Source organism: Melanotaenia boesemani, chromosome 22 (assembly GCF_017639745.1).
Source record: "Melanotaenia boesemani isolate fMelBoe1 chromosome 22, fMelBoe1.pri, whole genome shotgun sequence".
Classification (NCBI taxonomy): Eukaryota; Metazoa; Chordata; class Actinopteri; order Atheriniformes; family Melanotaeniidae; genus Melanotaenia; species Melanotaenia boesemani.
In genome coordinates this window covers 3,837,786-3,857,809 of record NC_055703.1, presented here as the reverse complement: position 1 = coordinate 3,857,809, position 20,024 = coordinate 3,837,786, and the positions used below count along the sequence as shown (strand labels likewise).

The 20,024-nt window shown below is 44.1% G+C and overlaps 1 protein-coding gene across 4 annotated transcripts in view; it reads left to right on the top strand.

Annotated features, from left to right (window-relative positions):
- rev3l (REV3 like, DNA directed polymerase zeta catalytic subunit) overlaps nucleotides 1-20,024 on the top strand; it is a 60,577-nt gene that overhangs the window by 27,644 nt on the left and 12,909 nt on the right. For 3 of the 4 annotated variants that reach the window (XM_041975821.1, XM_041975819.1, XM_041975822.1), the window contains exons 9-19: nucleotides 4,028-4,161; nucleotides 5,129-5,257; nucleotides 5,978-6,200; nucleotides 7,220-7,356; nucleotides 10,277-13,934; nucleotides 17,446-18,314; nucleotides 18,406-18,491; nucleotides 18,595-18,720; nucleotides 19,134-19,326; nucleotides 19,441-19,555; nucleotides 19,690-19,805. In XM_041975821.1, coding sequence (XP_041831755.1) covers nucleotides 4,028-4,161; nucleotides 5,129-5,257; nucleotides 5,978-6,200; nucleotides 7,220-7,356; nucleotides 10,277-13,934; nucleotides 17,446-18,314; nucleotides 18,406-18,491; nucleotides 18,595-18,720; nucleotides 19,134-19,326; nucleotides 19,441-19,555; nucleotides 19,690-19,805 — 5,786 coding nt within the window. The remainder of the gene's footprint in view (nucleotides 1-4,027; nucleotides 4,162-5,128; nucleotides 5,258-5,977; nucleotides 6,201-7,219; nucleotides 7,357-10,276; nucleotides 13,935-17,445; nucleotides 18,315-18,405; nucleotides 18,492-18,594; nucleotides 18,721-19,133; nucleotides 19,327-19,440; nucleotides 19,556-19,689; nucleotides 19,806-20,024) is intronic. The other variant, XM_041975820.1, reaches the window with a different exon arrangement.

Sequence of the window (20,024 nt, the reverse complement as noted above, 5' to 3'; positions counted from 1 at the left end):
ATTTAATGAAGCTGCTGTTGTTCTGAGTCTCCCTAAAACTCGTTGTCTGTGGTCGCCTCCAGCTTCAGTACAGAGAGGGAGGGAAGCAATCCTGGTGGAAATTGGAAGAGACTGGAGGGATGGAGAAAGTGAAGTCAGAGCAGATGTAGTGGAGAAAAAGGGGGGTGAAATGATGTTGCCGAGGTTACACCCCTCCCGTCCTCCCTCCTTCGATGTACAGCCTGAAAGTATTTCCTGTTATGAATAAAGTCCAGTTGGCTCAGCAGTGTGAGCTGCTGCATCTTATCCAGATGCTTTATGTTTACTAAGCTGTGATTTCAAATAGCAGCAGAGGAGGAGGAGGAGCTCTCTGGCTATCTGGTAACAATCACTTCCTGTCTGCTGCTTTCTCACTCCAGGAGTTTGGAGTTTCGTGGACATTTCTCATTTCCTTTCACTATGAACATTTCCATTTTCACCACTCACATTTGTTTTAGGGAAACAATCACTATTAACTATCAACCAGGTGGAGAAGGAGTTGTGTGAAATAAAGACTGTCTGGACAGAAATTGGGACAACAATTAAAAAAGCATTGTGTAAGAATAAATAAATAAAAGGAAATCCACCTCTTGTGTGTTTCCTCAGCGTTGCTTCTAGACCTCCAGCCTCCAGTCTGGTCCCGCTCTGCTGGACTGAAGGACCAAAGCTCCTTTCCACACTGATGCTACATGCTGGCAGCAGACTGGCTCCTTATTTAGCTGCATGGATTTTATAACATCGAAGTTTTGTTTCACAGTGACAACATATTTTAGTGTTGAGGTTTTTATTAATATCTCCCTTTTTCCTGGAAATCTTGTTTTTTTCCCCCTGAGCGTGGCTCTTAGGAGAATTAATATGGAATGTGCATCTTTATTCATTTCTGCAAACAGCTTTAACATCTAACACGTGGTGTGAAAGGTAATAGTGGATTGTGCACAAAAGTCTCACATTTCACATCAATTCCTTGATTTTATTCTGGACCGTTGGTGTCGCCGTTTCCCGTTTTCCCACATTCTGTTCATACGCCTGGGTCAGAGTTGCCGTGGAGGGAGGTAGGAGCATTTTCCTGTCAAGTTTGGTTTTCAAAAATGCCAAAAGTTGACTGTATTTGTCGTCCGCCGGTTTTTGTTCCCATGCCAGCTTGATAAATGAGGCCCCTGGAAACCTGCTCACGTTCACTTTTACCTTCTTCTACAGCACAGCTCCTCATCAGATATTACTCGACTCCTAAAGCAGTGATGGGTGGGAAAGGGGCGTGGTTTCTTGGTGAAACATGTTAATTGCTGCAGTAATCCCCTGATGTCTGCAAGGTTCCCTCCCTCGCCGCCAGTAAAGTCGTTAACTCACAGACTAATTAAGATACAGTCAGACGGCAGCACGTGCACGCCAACTCTCTGAAGACTGAAGAGAAATCTCACTTCCTGAAGGCGCAGGAAGATTAGGAAACTATGATTTCATCACCTCTGAAAGCTTTTTATATGGAGTCGGGGAATGTATAGTCTGAAAAGCAGCAGCTTAAATCATATCATATCCAGCCTTCCTGCTTCATGTGGGTAGGAAACTGGTCTAAGTCCACCTGCAATCCTGGTTTGGTTAATCTAAACCAGCATTCTTTCTTTTCTTCTTCCTAAAATTTGTTCCAATTGTGGGCCTCGGCCGTCTGCCTGGTCTGCATTTCAGTGTTTCAGAGCCACTAAGTGGTGAGCTGTGAGGCGATGCAGCGGGGCAGCATGGGTAAAGAAGCTGAGAGCGATCTGCAGACACATGGAGCCCAGCTGGCTGCCTGCCCGGTTTCCATTCATATTCCCTCTTCCACACACTGACACACTACACACTCCTAACCGAACAGGAGGCGCTGCACACTCGTACAGTCTGTGAACGCAGCACTTCCCCTGATAAAGACACACACAGATCCATCCACTCACCCATCCATCCACCCGTCTGTCCGCCCGCTCCTGGAGGATCCTGGGGTGCTTCCAGGCCAGAAGGAATATACTGTATAATCCCTCCGATGTGTTCTGGATCTGCTCCGGGTCCCCTCCCAGCAGGACGTGTCCAGGAAAACCTCCAAAGGGAGGAGACCAGTAGACCTGGAGAGACATCCTGATCAGATGAACCTCCTCAGCTGACTTTTTGATAGGGAGGTGTAGCAGCTCCACGCCTGATCTTCCAGGCTGAACTCGACCACCTTCTGATGGAAAATCATTTCCTGCTCATATCCATGATGTCATTCTTTCAGTCACCACCCATCACCTTCTGTGTGGATGGATACACCGGTAAATCCACCCATCTTTCGCTCCATTCATCCATTACTCACCAACAAGATTCTGATATTCTCGAAGTCCTCCACCTGAGGCAAAGACTCATTCCCAATCCAGAGGAAGCACTCCTTTCTTTTCCAGTTGAGGGCTGTGGCTTCAGACTTGGAGAGGCCAACTTTCATCCTGACAGCCTGAAGATCTTAGTCTGAGGAAACCAACAGACCCACATCATCTCACCTAATGAGCAAAATCCACTTTAGATGTAAACATGTTGGTTTGACTGAAACAACGTTAGACAGAGGCTCCTAAGATCCATCTCTGTGTAACTGTATGTTAGCCGTACTCTAAATGTTTAAACTAAATCCCAGTTTTCTGTTGGGTTTGGATCTGACTGAAGTCGTCAAACTTGTGGTCATAATGTGATTGTGAGGGACCGAGCTGACGAAGGACAAGAACACAGGTGGTTTCATAAAGGAATGGGTTTTATTTACCCAAAAAATACTCAAACGCTCCTAAAAGAGGTCAAAGAACAAAACCAAAGGTATAACGGTAACTCAGTAACTTTAAACTAACTGTTAACATGTAACATGAAGAAACCAAACTAACCTAAGAGACATGAAACAAACGGGAACTTAAATACTAGCTGATCAGACTAGTCTAAACACATGAGGGGTTAACACTAACAAATAAATTAAACAATAAGTTCACTTATTACTTAAACAAAAAGAATTACCAAAAATGAAACATGAAATCAAACTACTCAAAATCACAACAACAAATCTAAATATCAAATCAAACCAAAATCAAATCAAACTTTATTTATAAAGCCCTTTTCGTGCCAAAGGCAATACAAAGTTCTTTCCAAGATTACGAAATTTAAGCACAATTCAGTTCATGCATGTTAAAAACAAAACAAGCCTTTACACATCAAAACTGAATTTTCTGAAGATTAAAAACACTCATTATGATCTTTCCATGCGTTCACACACACACACACACAAAGATCAACATGGCAACAACCCCCAGACCGAGCAGGTAAAAGCCCCGGCATGGAGGTTCCCCGTGAGGAAAACACTGGAGTTAAAATGAAAATTAAATTGCCTTAAGAAACAGTAAGAACAGCTAAGAATGAATAAATAAATGAATAAGTAATAATTAAATATATAAGAAGCAATACAGTCGAGTAAAATGAAAATAAAATAACGTGAAATAAAATGATGTAAAATAAATTAAGATTAAATAAAATTTAGTTAAAAGCAAAGCTAAAAAGGCCTTTTAAAAAGCCTCTTTTTAAAAACATCAACGGTCTCTGCAGCCCTGAGGTTCTCTGGCAGGCTGTTCCACAGTCGAGGGCCTTAACAATGGAAAATAAATAAAGAATATGGAGCAAATGATCTCTCCTCTGGAAGAGCTGGCTTGGTACAGGCCCATGGCGCTTCCTGCTCCTTTGGCTTCTACCGGTTGTGCTCACTTCTGCCCCCAAGAGTTCATATGGCTCCCCCAGCACCAGTAAAAGAGCAAAGAATACACGTTAAACAAATAAAAGTTAAACAAGTTATAAATACAGTGGTGCTCTAATGTTCGCGGCAACAAAAGAGAACTAAAGCATTTCAACTTAATTTGAACCAAATATGTAAACAAAGAGTATTAAATGACAAACTAACATAACAAATGTGGATGTATGGGGCTACCGCCTTTAAATGTGTGGCTGTAGGTGCCGCCATCACAGTGATTCTTCCTCTGTTCAGGACACAGTCGTCTGTGGACGAGGAACCGGAGGATTTCCCTGGTGAGCTTACTCTCCATGCTGACCCCCTGACCCCAGACGGACTGCCTTGTACCCCTGCTAACGCTGTGGAGGTGCACAGGGACTCCCAGCCAGGTGAGGAAACCTCAGAGGTTAACTAGCATGTAATGAATTATAAAGTATTTCTCTACATTCTGTTGTCCTATATGTGTCTCTGTTGGAAAAACTGATTCACTCTCAGTCCACCGGTTGGCAACTAGCAGCCCGCGGGCCAGTTCTACAGAGAGAGGTCTGATACCTGGAGGTTCTGCTTCCCGAAGCCAGACTGGGAGCCGGTTCTACAGAGAGAGGTCCGATAACTGGAGGTTCTGCTTCCCGGAGCCAGACTGAGAGCCGGTTCTACAGAGAGGGGTCCGATAACTGGAGGTTCTGCTTCCCGAAGCCAGACTGGGAGCCGGTTCTACAGAGAGAGGTCCGATAACTGGAGGTTCTGCTTCCCGGAGCCAGACTGGGAGCCGGTTCTACAGAGAGGGGTCCGATAACTGGAGGTTCTGCTTCCCCAAGCCAGACTGAGAGCCGGTTCTACAGAGAGAGGTCCGATAACTGGAGGTTCTGCTTTCAGATATTAGAGAGGGGGAGTTCTCGGTTAATTAGCTGTGAGCTTCCTCTCTTCTTCCATCAGAAGGAAGAGGACTCCTGCTGCTAGCAGATCTGTCTATCGGCTGCTTCTCCGTGCTAACCTGTGTGTGGTTCAGAGGAAGCCTGCACAGCACTCGGATGGTGAAGAGATAATACTGCTGGAGCATCATCAAACCGTTGAGCTTTGAGCTCTTTAAAACAAACACAGTGATATGTCCTTGAGATTTTCTGACTCGTGCAGACACCTCGGGAGCCTTTCATCAAACAGGACCTGCATCCTACTCTGTTTCACGTCCTCCACAGAGCTTCAGAGTGACTAGCATTAGCATTAGCTTTGTCTCCACTGAGCCAGCTGCTGGCTGAACTGTGTGAATGTTGTTTTGTGAGTGAAGCCCTGTGATTGGTGAAGTGTGGCGTTGCACAGATGCTGACGGTGTTGTCTGTTTTCTGCTCTGCTGTACAGACTCCGTGAGGAGCAGTGGAAAGGTCCCAGATGAGGCTGTTGTGAATGAAGAAGCCATCCTGAGTCTTCTGGAGAGCAGTCAGACATTTCTTCCTCTCTCACAGGCATCGGACCATTCATCTCTCTTAGGTACACAAGCTTTTTATGATTAAATTAAAGCTGAATCTTTCCACAAAACATTTATAAACCTAACAATAAAAATCAGTTAACAGCAGAGTCTTCTTAGTCCAGGTTCCACATTCAACTCATCTGGTCTCCAGCGGGTCCGACCAGTAAAATAACACCATCATAACCAATAAATAATGAAAACTCCGCTTCTTCCCTTTGTTTTAGCACAAAGAAGTACACATACATTATCAAGATGTTTTCATAAAAAAATCCTCTTTGAAAACATGAGAAAAAACAGTGAAATTTCAACTAAATTTGATCTGTTTATCATTTATATGATTTAGTTTATTATTTTTTATGTTACATTTTAGTGTATTTATTTCATATGGTGTATATATATATATATATATATATATATATATATATATATATGCATGATTTATATTATTAGTTAATCAAAGCCTATGCCTGTAATTTGCCCCTTTTTACTTTATTGTATCACCAGAACGAGCCGATGCTACAATATTTACTGTTAACTGACCTTTTCTTGGGTAAACGTCACATGTCCAAGGGTCAGTAAATGCAGCATGTAATGTATTTAATATGTTGTTCTAAATCATCTCCACCAGAGCTTATTAAAAACAGAACGTTGGTGGTGTGATCAGATAAAAGCAGGCGGTTTATCTTAGATCCGTTCGATCTGGCAGTGTGATGGACGACTTGTTGTCTTGGTCTCTGCAGACGGAAGTAAAGACCACGCAATCGTCGATTTACTGGCAGGCCTGGAGGACGATGGCTTCCACATGAACTCCCAGTCCCACTCACTTTCTGGTACCAGAAGCTACCACTGCAACAGCGATGAGGAGGAAGCTGCGCCGGAGCTGGACAAGCAGGAGGCGGAGCTCAGCACAATGATGTCACAGCGGTGGGACAGCGAGGCTGCTGGGAGCTCGCTGGCACGGAGGCGAGTTTACCTCTGATAGTTCACAGAGGAAAAAACAATAAACCGGTTTAACAATGAAAACAACCGAAGTTTTTCTGGTGCCAGCTTTTAGAGCTCTGGTAGGTCGTCATGGAGACTTTTAATTTATTTTAAATTAATACTGAAATTAATCTGTATTCCATGAAAAAGATATATAAACCATTAAAAGAAATACAAAATAAAAAGAATAAAATGTAAATTTTCAATGGTTAATTTATCAGTTTATTTAGGTATTCACATCGTTTAACACCTTTTATTTATTAATTTGTTATTGTAATTTCCTTCTTGGGATAAATTAGGTATTTTTAATTTAATTTCACATTTTTTTATAAACACTTCCATTTATTTACTTTGATTAATACTTTTATTGACACTTTTTTTTATTATTAACACTTTTCCTTTAAGAAATGTATTTATTTTTTATTTATTTATTCACTTATTTCCTCTTTCAGTTCATAATGGTACTTTTAATTATGTGAAACATTTATTTTGTAGTCCCCCAATTAAGTATTTAATTAAATAAACAAGTATGTAAACATTTTTATAGATAAATGCTTTAATGAAAAATAAATAAAAGTAAGTGTAGTGTAAAATAAATAAAAAATACCATAATGAAATAACTGTCATTAAATAAACACATTAACTGTTGAAAAAATTTAAATTTTATTAATTTAAAGTGTATTTATTTCATGGAATATTTGATCATTTCAGTATTTATTTATTTAAATCGCTCTCAACAGAGGTTGTTCCTGAATATTAGAAATATTATTAATTTAATAATATAATTATTATTAGTAAGAATTAAATTAAAAATGATAGTTAGTGCTACCAAAGATTAAAATCTGCTCCTCTAAATGGATGTAACATCGTCTCGCCGTCACACTTGTGGCCTGCTTTCTGGAGGTTGTTCTGAATCTAATCTTCATCCTCCGTCTGAAGTAAAGTGAAAAGTCTTCCTCAGTCAGCTGAGTCTTTACGGACTGTTCCCGTGGTGTTGGCAGGCCTGCGGTGAAGGAGGCGGACGTCAGTGATGAGCAGCAGGACTCGTCCGATGACGACATGGAGTGGAGCGGAAACAACTCCCTGTTCGCCGACCTGTCCATCCCCCAGCTGGATGGAGCAGCTGACGAGAGCAGCGGTGAGTCTTGTCGCGCTGGAGCAGCTGGGAACGTCATCTCTTCTGCACATTTCACTTTGTTGTTTTGTTGGAAACTTTTGCCGTAAGTTAGTCAGCCTCACGGGAGCGAGTTAGGTAGCCTGGTATCATACACTGGATCCACAGTACCCACACCCGTGTTAGAATTCCAGGTTTCCTTGGGTTTCCTTCTTTAATGGGACCCTTAATAACCCCAACAATCCAACTGAAAGACAAACTCATCTGTTAGAGGAAATATATAAAAAATAAAGAATGTATAATAATCTGGCTGCATAAGTTTGGACACCCCTTAGACTAAAACCTTGAAGATTTAATTGTCCAGTCTCCATCAGTTAGAGAGACTGACTTCAGATAAAGGCCAGATGTCCTTGAAGGACACTGCAGGAGCTGCAGGAACTTCTGGGAGTTCTGGTTGGATAACGAGAACAGTCTTCTGGAATCTCCAAATGTCTGGACTACGAGATAGGGTTGGGACTTTTCTAACAAAGAAAAACATCCCAGACCATAAACTAAAATGCTTTTAGTTAAGTTGGAAGGAGCTCTGGCCAGATTCAGATACCAGTCACGTTTGAGGAATTTTACATTTTACCTTTCAACACGACGGATCCTGAACAGACAACCAGATCAACAAAAGAACAACTTCACAAGAAGAACATGGAAGTTCTGGAGTAGTCCATCCAGAACCAGAACCTAACAGAACTTCTGTGGGCTAACCTGAAGAGGGCTGAGAACAAGGCAATGTTCACTCTACAGGCAAAGTGGCTCAAATACGGCTTGTTTCACCATAAAGTCCCGTTTCCATCAACGGTCTGGGTCTGGCACAGTGAACCCTGATCTCTGTTGTGTTTCCACAGCAACCGTACCCTTACCTGGTAGACGGGGTATCAGCCAGGCAGTCATAAATGCGTCGGCTACATAACAGCGTAACGTCTTAGTAGTGCCTTGCTTAAATTATAGGGAAGAAAAACAACCCAGAAACAAAGAAGGAGAATGGTGGACATCCAGCAGGTTGTCTTCTTCTTCTTGTCATGTGACTTCAAACAACAATAAATCCATCGTATATTTAAACATGGAGCTGTTCCTCCTTTGTTCTTTTTTGCCAAGTCACACAGGAAGTGGTGATTCTTTCAACCAATCAGTGGACTGCACTATGTCAAGCTCCACCTTTTAGGGTCCGATCTGTAAGATTGGGACACCAACAGAAGGGTCCCAAAGAGTAGGATGGCTCAGACTGGATATTCTGTCATCCTTCCCAGTTTTTACCTGTATAAACACAAATAATGCGTACTGGCCCCTCCCGTACCGATCTGGACCTGTTGATAGAAATGGGATGTCGTGACCCGTATCGGATCTTTTTATGACAGTCTGAACAGCACAAATCCGATGTTTTTTTCAAATTCTAGCTAGACCACTTTCACGTGTCCTAAATCTGATCCATATCAAATGTTTGTCAAAGCAGCCTCAGTCTGAACAGCCATGTCACATTTCCTTTGACTTTTACATCGTTAAAGTGAGACAGACATCAGAATTCTTCACCAGAAGAAGCAGTGTGTGGTACGAATGAATGTAAACAGCATATTGTATCATCATTTTCTCGGCTCTGATTGCACAACAGCACAGAAACCGATGTCTAGCATCCATATTTACCTCCGTAAACACAGCGCTCCATGCCACGTCGTGGTTTCTGTGCTGGAGTCTGATGACGGATGCATTAAATGATAATGTGAACAACCACAGGAAAAATCTGAATGGAGTATTAAGACCTGCAGAGTGAACATAGTCCAGCAGATGTATTCACAGTCTAGGCCCAAAAGAGCTCACTCCGCTGCTAATCACTCTCCACTGGCTTCCAGTTGCAGCGCATCAAATTCAAAGCTCTGCTTCTGGCTTACAAAACAATAACCCAAACGGCTCCGGTCTACCTCCACTCCTTAATCCAGAGCTACACTCCTTTTCCACAGTTACGCTCTGCCAGTGAAAGACGCCTAGTGCTCCCACCACAAGGTGGCCCCACATCAGTAGCTAGACTCTTCTCCTCTGTTGTCCACCGGTGGTGGAACGAGCTACCAAACTCCATCCGATCAGCAGAGTCCTTATCCACTTTTAAGAGAAAGCTAAAGACTCAGTTGTTTAAGGAACATTTACACACTTAGCTTAACTCTTCTACTCAGAATGAGTTAGAAAGATTTGTCCAGCTCTTTGGTTCAACTAAGTACTGAATAAGCTGTGTGCACTTATGCCCAAGATGATATTGTTTGATGAATTCGTGATTTTGTATATAAACAAAATGACTTACAAAAAACTATTAAAAAAAAAAATATATATATATATATATATATATATAAGCACTGCCTCTAGCATTACATGACAGCACCTGGTCCAACTGGACTCACAGCAGTCTGACTACCACTTAATGATGACGTCCCATCTTGTTTGAATTCTTGCTTGTGTTGTTCTTACTCTCAAATGTAAGTCGCTTTGGATAAAAGTGTCTGCTAAATGACTGTAGAATAGAATAGAATACAATAGAATAGACACATGTGGAGGTTGTGAGGAAGATTGGGAAATATTTCCAAGTCAGGATGCTCCATTGTGATGGACTCTGACCAGGAAGACTGAATGCTGGGATTAAATCTACAGACTTGTAGTTTAAGGGTGTCTAAACTTATGCAACCAGCTTATTGTACATTAATAATTTATCATACTTGTCTTCTAACAGATCAGTTTGTTTTTCAGGTGAAGTAAATCTAGTTTTTACTGTTGCCACATCAGATCAGTTTGTCTTGCTTTTCCTGGTGTGAATCTTTCTCCTCTGTTTCATTTGGATCGGTTGTGTTCCTGCATCTGTAAATGATCTCTTTCTCTCTCTCTCTCTCTCCCTCTCGCTCTCATCTTTTTTTAGATTCCTCCTTAACCGACAGTGGCTCCATATCCCAGTCTTCACTCATCGTCTCAGAGAAGCTGTTGGGGAAAACAAATCCTTACACTGGAGAGACTGTCCACTTAGAGCCTCCCTCCTCAGCTAAAACGCTTTTAGAGCACAGACCGGTTCACGTTCTGAACTCAGAGGAACCACTTGAGAAGCACTTTCAGCTAAAAAGCAGCCAGGACAGCAGCAGTGAATGTTCAGCAGGTTTCCAGGTTAACAAGGAGATCCCCTACATCCTCCCAGTCAAGCACCCGATTCCCTGTAAGATAACCAACCACCCTGAAGTGTCCCCCATGTTCACATATGACAAGAAAACTTCTATAACCTTACAGAAGACAGACATCGAAGGTTTCCCGTTTGGTAACAGAAAGGTCACCAAGAACAGGAAACGATACGGCAGCTTAAAAAATGTAGAAAGCAACTGTCTGTCGATTCTGCAGAACCACAGGTCTTTCTCCCTCTGCTACTCTGAGCTCAGAAACTGCTCAGCTAAGACTGTGGAACTGGGCTCCAAGGAGAGCCCCATCCTGATGAACATCACCTCAGCGTCTTCAACCATGAAGGAGGATGAGTTTCTGGGTCCACACAAGAAGGAGATTGCCCAGGAGAGCGAGGAAGGAGACGTTGGGGAACTGAAAATCAGGTATGAGAATTATCAGGACAACAACACTGAGAGGACCAACATGGCTCAGCAGGAGGCCCACTACAAGTTCTTCCCCAGTGTCATCCTGTCCAACTGCCTGAGCAGGAAGAAGACCGGGACCAAGAAGATGACAGATACCTGCAGCAGACCGGATCTTTCCCCGTCTCGCAGGTCCAGGCTGAAGGTGGGGAAGAAAAGGTTAGGGATGGCAGGACAAAGGAGCAAAACCAAGATGATGCTAAGCTCTAGCTCTGAGAGTCTGGCCAGCAACAGTCTCACCTCCACCACTACTGATGGTCCCATTACTGGCGAAACGGAGGAACCAGGTCCAACAGAGGAGGGTGATCCACCTCCAGATTATCCACATGTAGAGATGATCATCAGAGAAGAGGTGGAGGGTGAGAATAAGACTATAAATGAGCAGACAGAAGCAGTTTCAGAGCCTGTCGAAGTCAAATTCACTGCTGGTTCCTCTTCTTCTGAGGAAGCCACAGACTCAGCAGAGAGCCGACTGGACCCAGAACCAGACTTGCAGGCTGAAGTCACCTGTACCAAACCGTCAGCACTGCCTGGGAGTAAATACACCCTGAGGACCAAGCGGAAGATGGCCTACAATGGTGTGGATGGAGAACACTCTGGTCCCACTCGCTCCAAAAACAGATCTTCTGTCAAAGAAGGACTGAAGGACAGCATCGTCCCTGGTGGACAAGAGCCGAAACACCTAAAACGACGCAAGAAGGAGCCTCCAGTCATCATCAAGTACATCATCATCAACAGGTTCAAAGGACGGAAGAACATGCTGGTGAAGATGTGCAGGGTGAACTCAGAGGAGCCTTCAGTGTTACTGACCCCTGATAAACTTGAGCAGTACCATAAACTGGCTCCTCTCAAGGGGTTTTGGCCCAAAGTACCAGATTCCACCGCGGTCAAGTTTCCAGTCACTGAACCCAAAGCTAAAAAACACCATAAAAAAAAGGCAAAGGCCAACAGCACCAACAAGAAAATGGTAAACGTCACCTCAAAACCTGGGATCAGACGGGTTGATGGACTCAGAAGGACTAAAGGCTGTCAGAGAGGCCCGATTCTGCCCTCTCTGCCCCCCCCTCGCCCATGCTACTGCGAGCTGGCCGATGACCATGACGGGGAGTATGCAGACGTCATGGTGGAGTTAGGATATCTCTCTGATAGATCCCCAAGTCCCACAGATTCAACTCCTCCACGATGCTGGTCCCCGAGTGACCCGCTGAGGACCAGCTGGAGTTCAGCTAAGCTGCTGGATCCGCTCAGTGACCCGTGTCTCGGTTCTGCCTTTCAAAAGCCGCATACAACGTCTTCAACCAAAGGAGCCCATAGAAGGCGTCGAACCGTCAAACCAAACAAGACCACAGAGGCTGGCAGGAAAGGAAGCAGGTCTGCTGTGAAGCCTCCAGAAGAGCCAAAAACGGGGAAGTCAAAAAGAGGTTCTGCTGCTCCGAGGCAAGCCAAGAAGGCTGAGAGTTCCTCACCAACTACCAGACCGATGAGGATACGGAAAAAGAAACCCGACCAACAGAAAAGCCATGACTTGAGCTGCTCCCAGCTCCTGTTCTCAGAGAGCAACCTGCCTCCATCACAGAGCTCCTCACAGGAAGTCCCCCCATTTCAGCAGCCAGTGGACTCTGAAATTAGCCAGGTCCAGTCCTGCTCTGTATTTGGATCCAGCTCCACCTCACTAACCCAGTTTGTAGAACCAAAGGTTGAGGACTGTGAGACGTCCATCACGGAAACCAACCAAAGCTGCTCAGCTCCAGCTGAGACCAAGCAACAAGGTTGTCAGACCATCGCGGTGAAGGCAGAGGCTTCACAGGAGGAGAGCAGAGCTCCCCGACTGGCTGTGGAGCACAAACATGTCCAGCTACACTCAGTTCCAAGAAATGGGGAGGTACCCCCCCTCACTGAGAGCTCCCCTGGCCTGGTTGTCCTCAAGCAGCTTCTCCAGAAGAGGCAGCAGGGTCAGGCCCTTCCTACACAGGTGGTTGGTAAAGACGGCCATGCTGCCATAGCTCAGGTGGCAGCCCTGCTCAGCCCGTCGGCTAAACCCACCAAACACAAGAGAGCTCCCCCCACCTCTCCTCGAAAACCCAGGGCCCCAAAGTCCACTACTCCCAAAGACAAAAAGCCCAGAAACAGGAAGGTGAAGATGAGCAGCACTCAGCCAGACATGTCCTTGAAGGAGTCTGGTGACTCCCCATTCTTCCTGTCAGATCCAGGACTGGACAGCTTCATGGAGGACAGCTTGTCTCCAGAACTCCCTCACAACTATACGTTTGACATTAACACCATCCATCAGACAGACTTCTCCAGTCCATACAGCGGCAACCAGTTTGTCCTGACCGATAAAAACTTACCGCTCAAGTTCCTCAGCGACGTCAGCCAGGAAGCTCCACCTGCCGAAGATCTTCCCCAGAACCAGAACCTTCAGGCTTCTTTTCAGAGAATCCCGGAGTCATCCAGAGACGAACCTGCCAGTCCCAACTTGTTTAACAGACCTGAGAACGGAGACTCTGTATCAGACTTTACTTTGCCTGACTTGGAGAAAACCAGCAGCAGAGACGTGACATTCAGGAAAGCCCCCGCCCTCAGCCCCTTCCAGGACTTCCACTGTGAGCGGAAGGAGCTGCTCTTCTCAGCTTTGGACACGGTGCTGCCTTTAAGCTCTGCCTCCTTTGTTTACCATGATGGCTCCCCCACCAGCGACCTACTGGACAGCATCGACGGGCTAACGTCCACCACCCCCAGCAGCTCTCCTCGTTCCATCAGCTCGGTGTCGCAGGTGAGGGCGAGCCAGCTGCAGCGGGGGGCAGCGGGGGGCGCTCACATCCTCAAGCCCCTCATGTCCCCTCCGAGCCGGGAGGAGATCCTCAGCACTCTGCTGGACCTGGAGATGTCAGAGGCCTCCTTCCAGGAGCCGTTCTGCAGCAATCCTGCCGATGCTCCAGGGAAACCAATGTAAGGAAGTTCAGATTAACCGCTGAGAACAGCAGTGCATGTTGTGAAATATCCAGTCAGTAAGGAGAGGCATTGAACATGTTTAACTTCTGAAACCCCAAGGGTCTTTATGGGGTTTCTGCTGGAAACGACAAACCCAAAAAATGATTATTTCTTTGTAATTCCAAATTCTGTGTAAACGATCTTGGTATGAAAATAAAACTAACACTAGTGAGATTTTATCAGAGGTGGAAACATCACCACAGTTGCCACTGTGTTAAAGTAACTAAGGATGCAGTAAATGAAGGGTTTATTTTATATTTCATAAAATATAACCCCATTGAAAATGTGCTGCAGGAGAAAAAGAAACCCAGAACAGCATGAATCAACATTTAGAAATTATGTGTGCATGGATTCATGAAGCAGAAGTGAAACAGAGGTTACAGAAGAGTTTTCAGTGAGGTCCTCGTCATCCGTTGAGGAATCTGGGACACGCAACTCTGTCCCGCTGTCTTAAAAATCATCTCCAGCTCTTCTTCTGTAGTGGAGCTTTTCTTTTGGGATGCTATTTTATCCAGAAGTAGATGAAAGTGTAATTGTCCAGCAGAAAGCCCTAAAAGACCCTTGTGGCTTAGAGAGAGGCACTGCAGGTGAATAGGACAACACTTATTATTAACAGCTATCACCACAAAACTTTTATGTTTATTCCTCACGTAGTAACAAATATTTTTTGTGTTGCAAGTTTTCTTAAATTTTATGTTTAAATATGTAAATTGCATTCTAGAGATGGGGACTCAGACTTGAGTCACACTTAAGTTGCATTTCCAGTGACTTGAGATTGGACTTGCAACCAATCAAGTGCTCGATACAAAGATGTGATTGATTTTCTAGTTGTTTTTTTCTGAACAGATAAAGGAGCAATCGATAGTCTTGAATCTCGAGTCGGACTCTCGATTTGAGTCTCGTGAACAATCTTATTTTCTTAATGATCTTCTCGCTGCCCGACCTCCTGTCTGCTGTCACTTCCCGAGACGTAACGCTGACGTAACGTCACACAGTCTATAAGCCAAAACATTAGCTCTGGTCAATGCAACTGTTGCTACAGCGCCAGTGTAACTTTTGGGTATTAAAACTTAATAAAAAGGAACCAGTACAAGACCAGCAAACTGGAGCGTCTATGGTAAAAAAAAAATACAAGCCACTCGATCCACCACACCCACCTTCATCCACCCTAAAACACACCTGGAGAGGTTAGTCACTACTATGAAGGGTAATGTTAGCATCTCTATGTTAGCAACGAGCTCGAGCCACAGCAATGTAAATGTCAGTTTGTTACTACTATATGCTAAAATATTGCATATAATATCCATTAGATTGGCTTCACTGGATGTGTTCAAAAAAAGAATGAGACATTTTTTTAACGCAGTCTCCATAAACTCTAACTTGGCCATGATCATGTTAAACTGGGATCAGACCTTCTGGAAACAACATGGTTTTACTGGATCTGGTTATTAGAGAAGTACAGCTGTTGCTGATACAGGATGTAAGACATTTTTATTGGGTCTGCAAGTACTAGATCTATATTATTTATAATACAGAGTTTCTTTTGATTCAGTTTTAAAAAGTTTAGAATTAATATTTTCTGGATTCAGTCTTGAAGAGGAATTTCAAGCTCTTTAAAAAATATGAATACTTTTCTGATCCACAGATTGTAGACCTGTTGTGAGCCCCTGTCCTGCAGATTTTACATGTTTACCTGCTGCGTTACACCTGAGTCAAATTATTAATGGGTCATTACGATGCTTGTGCAGAACTTGACAACAAGCTGTCACATGGATCAGGTGTGTTGCAGCAGGACAACGTCTAAAACCTGTAGGACAGGTGGTGATCCTGCAGCATACTGGCTCTTGTCTATTCAGGAAAAACATGCTATGAACTGCAGTTTTAGTATTTTAAATTTCTCTGTGGGTCCAGATGAATTTTTGCTCACATTAAAAACTCTTGGATAAGTTAAGAACATATTTGCTAATCTGAATGAATGTCCATGTTCATCTCCAGGTTTTCTGAATTCAGTAAAGCAAAGAAAGGGACAGAGCATTGGTCAGTTTAAGCTAAAGATCAGAGCTGTTAGTAAATGCTGGTAGATAAAGGCTGAGGACGGATTTTACATTCCTTCAATATTATAATGCAGTTTCTGAGCAGACCAGACGGCAGGCGTGCGTGACAGATTTCTCAAGAAGAAGTGACTTGAAAAAAAGGACTTCTGAACATCTCGCTTACATAGACTGTATAGCCAAAAAATTTAATTTTTAAAGAACATTATTATAGATTTTTCTTTTTTCCAAACCTGAAAACTATGAAATCAATCCTACACACCCACCCCTCACAAGGCCAAAGCAGCAGCAACACAAAAAAAAAAAAATAGATGTAAGAAACGCATCACAGACATGATGGGGACATCAGAATCAAACGTACAGATCCAGCTGGGAATTTTATATGTGCAAATATTGCACTAAGATCACATCAGTTTATAGATTAAGAATTCCATGAAGGGAGTTCAGGTTTCAATAAATTTATCCTTACGACTGTTACGTTTCCAACAATCCTTACGATTGTTGGATGTACTCTGGGATAAAACTTAGAAGATTTTTGTCCAGAAGCTGTTCAGTGACCTGCACAACCAAAACATATGACCCAGTGTAGCTGGATTATGGCTGCATCTGGGACAATTGGGATTAAGATCAGGGTATATTTTGACCAGTTTCTCATTTGAATAGTGCAAACGATGCACAACTTTAAATTGAATGAGACTGTTTTATGCAAAGAGATACTGTACATGTGTATTTTAGACATTTTTGCCATCCCTCGTCAGACAGTAAGGCGAGGCAGTTTATCTGTACAGCACATTTCATGTACAGGACAATTCAAAGTGCTTTACATAAAACAAAGGTATTACAGATATTTAGAAATAGTAAAAGGCATCAACACATAATCACAATAAAATAATAAATTACATTAAAATTATTAAAAGCAAGAAAAGGTTAAAAAAGTTAACATGCAGATTTCATGCATAGGCGCATGAGAAAAGAAAGGTTTTTAACCTGGATTTAAAAATGTCTACATGTGGTGAAAGTTTAATCTCCACTAGCAGTTTGTTCCACTTGTTTGCAGCATAACAGCTAAATGCTGCTTCTCCATGTTTAGTCTGGACTCTGGCCTGGACTCTGGACTGGTCTCTGGTCTCGAACTCTGCTAAGCCGAGGATAGATGGGTGGGTGGATGGATGGAAGGATGGAAGGAAGGAACATTTTCTTTCCACAAGTCTGAAAGCGAACATATTGTGGAATAACCAAAAACAGAAAAACATCCAAATATCAGGGTTTTGCCTGTCGTGTCACATCTTAAGAGGTTAAAAAAATCTAGAAAAAAGATTTTCCATAACAATCCTGAAAAATCCAGTCCTGTGCAGTTTAGTTTTAACTCTTGTTTCTGGAGTCTGAGGAACCGATTATATCTTCTGTTTTCTCTGCAGGGAGGTCGGAGGCCGGAAGCTAACGGTAGCAACCAGACTGGTGAAGGAGCTTCCAGAGTTCAGCGGAGACCTGTCGTTGGAGGGTCTCCGTTTCTGGAAGACCGCCTTCTCGGCCATGACGCACCCCTCCGCCACCGTTACCTCGTCTTCTGCTCAGGGAGCAGAGAAAACTGAAGAACAAGCAGAGCATGATGGTTCCTCAACCAGCGACAAGAAAGTAGTCCTTCTGCCCTGCAGAAACCCACCCAGCCGGGAGTGTGTGCAGCTATGGCTGGAGGCCAGGAAACAGTATGAGAGTCTGCAGAAAGGTAGGAGGGAGGTGGAGGAGAGGAATCCCGAGAGAACCGAACAGCCAGCTGCTTTCAGCTGTCCAGCAGTGAAGGTGGAGCAGGGTGGGGGTCCTTCCAGCACCAGGGTTCAGAGGAGAAAGAAACTGGACCTGTCCTTGATCATCTCTCCTGTAGTGAGTAAAGGCTCACAGAGTAAGTCCACAGAGACCAGTCCGGTTTCTGATGAAGGCAGCGTGGATCTTCAGCTCAAAGCTGCTGCTGATGACAATGATGATGATGCTCAGACCACCTCTCCAGAGTCCCCAGAGCTGCCTCCGTGGCAGGAGTCCCATCAGTTGAGCTCCTCAGAACCAGATGGCCTCAACAAGAACAAGCTAAGTGAAAACTCACCGGAGCCAACGTCACCCACACTCTCTAATCTACAGGAAAGACTTGGCGGGAGCCATACTCCATCTCCTCTCCATGGCAGGGAGAAGGAGAGGACCAGCCCCTACCTCCTGCACAGCACACCTTTTCTAAAGAAACAACAAAGAAGCAAAGAAGACCTGGAACCAGTGTGCAGCACACCCATGTCTGAGGGTGAGAGATGAACTCTGCCAGGCTATGCATGAGGTAAAAATGTCCTGTAAACGTTCATGGTTGCTTCACTAGTGTCTCTTTCCTGCTGCAGATGATCCAGCTTCTATAAGACTTCAGCACAGGAGAAGAAGCCAGGCGGGTCCACTGAGGAGGGTCTTACTCACCACACAGATGAAGGTCAGACCACAACTTTGATTAGTTTCTAAGTTCAGTCATTCAGCACAGTCTTTCCTTAATTTGAGCTGCCTGTGTGGTGTCCTGCTCCTGTTTTCCTTCACAGAACCAGTTTGCTACTCTGAATGTGCCAAAGAAGGACTATTCTCAGATTGAAGGGCCCAGTATAGCTAACTCATATGGTTTCAAAGTCAGCATGCAAAATCTGCAGGATGCCAAAGCCTTGCATGAGGTGAGACGCTGCTCAGAACGTCCTCAAACCCTCAGCTTCTGTCTCTGGACCAAATCTATATGTCGGGTCTTATTTCTGATCTTCTGAACGAAAGATTTTCCTCAAAAGAGTAAATGAGTCATATAAGCTGCAGTTTCTCCATCACCAGCAGTCAGTGGGAAGGACTGAGATGTTCAAATCAAATCAATCTTTATTTACGTAGCGCGTTTGCATACCAAAAGGTACAGGTAAAATAATACAAAATAAAACATTAAACAACAATAAAATAAACAATAAAAGTGTCCTGACAGAAAATGATGACGATGGAGGCAACTTCTTGTTCTTCAGCCATCTTTCTTTGAGTGCTCACAGAGTCTAAGGACCTCCTTGTAGCTTTAATTGGTTGTTTTTGTTCTTGTTTTGTTTGTCCTCAGGTCCAGTATCTGACCTTAATGGGAATGGAGCTCCATGCAAGAACTCGCCGAGACCTCGAAGCCGACCCGGAGTTCGACCCCATATGTGCCTTATTCTACTGCTTTAGCTCTGATGCTCCACTGCCGGACACAGATGGCGGCCAGCTGACGGGCGCCATCCTGGTGGACAGGGACTGTGGACGCTGTGGCCGAGGTGAACATCTGGACAGCTTTGCAATGGATTCTCCTCTCTGAGAGTATCCAGGGCTGTTTTATTTAGAGGAAGTAAAAGTCACATGATCATCATCTTTGTGTTTGAAACACTCAGCAGGTCGTAGAGAAACGGCGCCGCTGCTGGTCCGGTCGGGCGTCTCCGGGCTGCAGGTGACATACGTCAGTGAGGAGAAGAATCTGTTCCAGGAGCTTATCATCGTCATGAGGAGGTGTGTCTTTCCAGTCCTGTTAGAGAATCACTCAGACTTTTTAAAAAAACTTTTTCTTTCATCTTTCCTTTCAAAATGGTTTACATCATGATTTGTAACCTGCAGGTAGGACTAACTCGGCCATGTTCCCTCAGGTTTGATCCAGATGTCCTGCTGGGCTACGAGGTGCAGCTGCATTCATGGGGATACCTCCTTCAGCGGGCCACAGCACTCGGCGTGGACCTGTGCCAGCAGCTGTCCCGAGTACCAGGTACCGTCCGGACTTTCAGAGCAGAAGAACCGAGCCCTCGGCCCAGAGGAGGTTTTTAGTGTTTGGTTTGTTTTAAACTGTTGAGAGGAAGCGAGGATGGAGACAAACGAGAATCCATGACCTGCATGAAAGCATTACAGGGGAGGGAAGAACCTGCTGTTAAACAGAACTCAGACTGAAAGTTTAACACCAGAACCAGGCCAAACAAAGTGCAGGTTT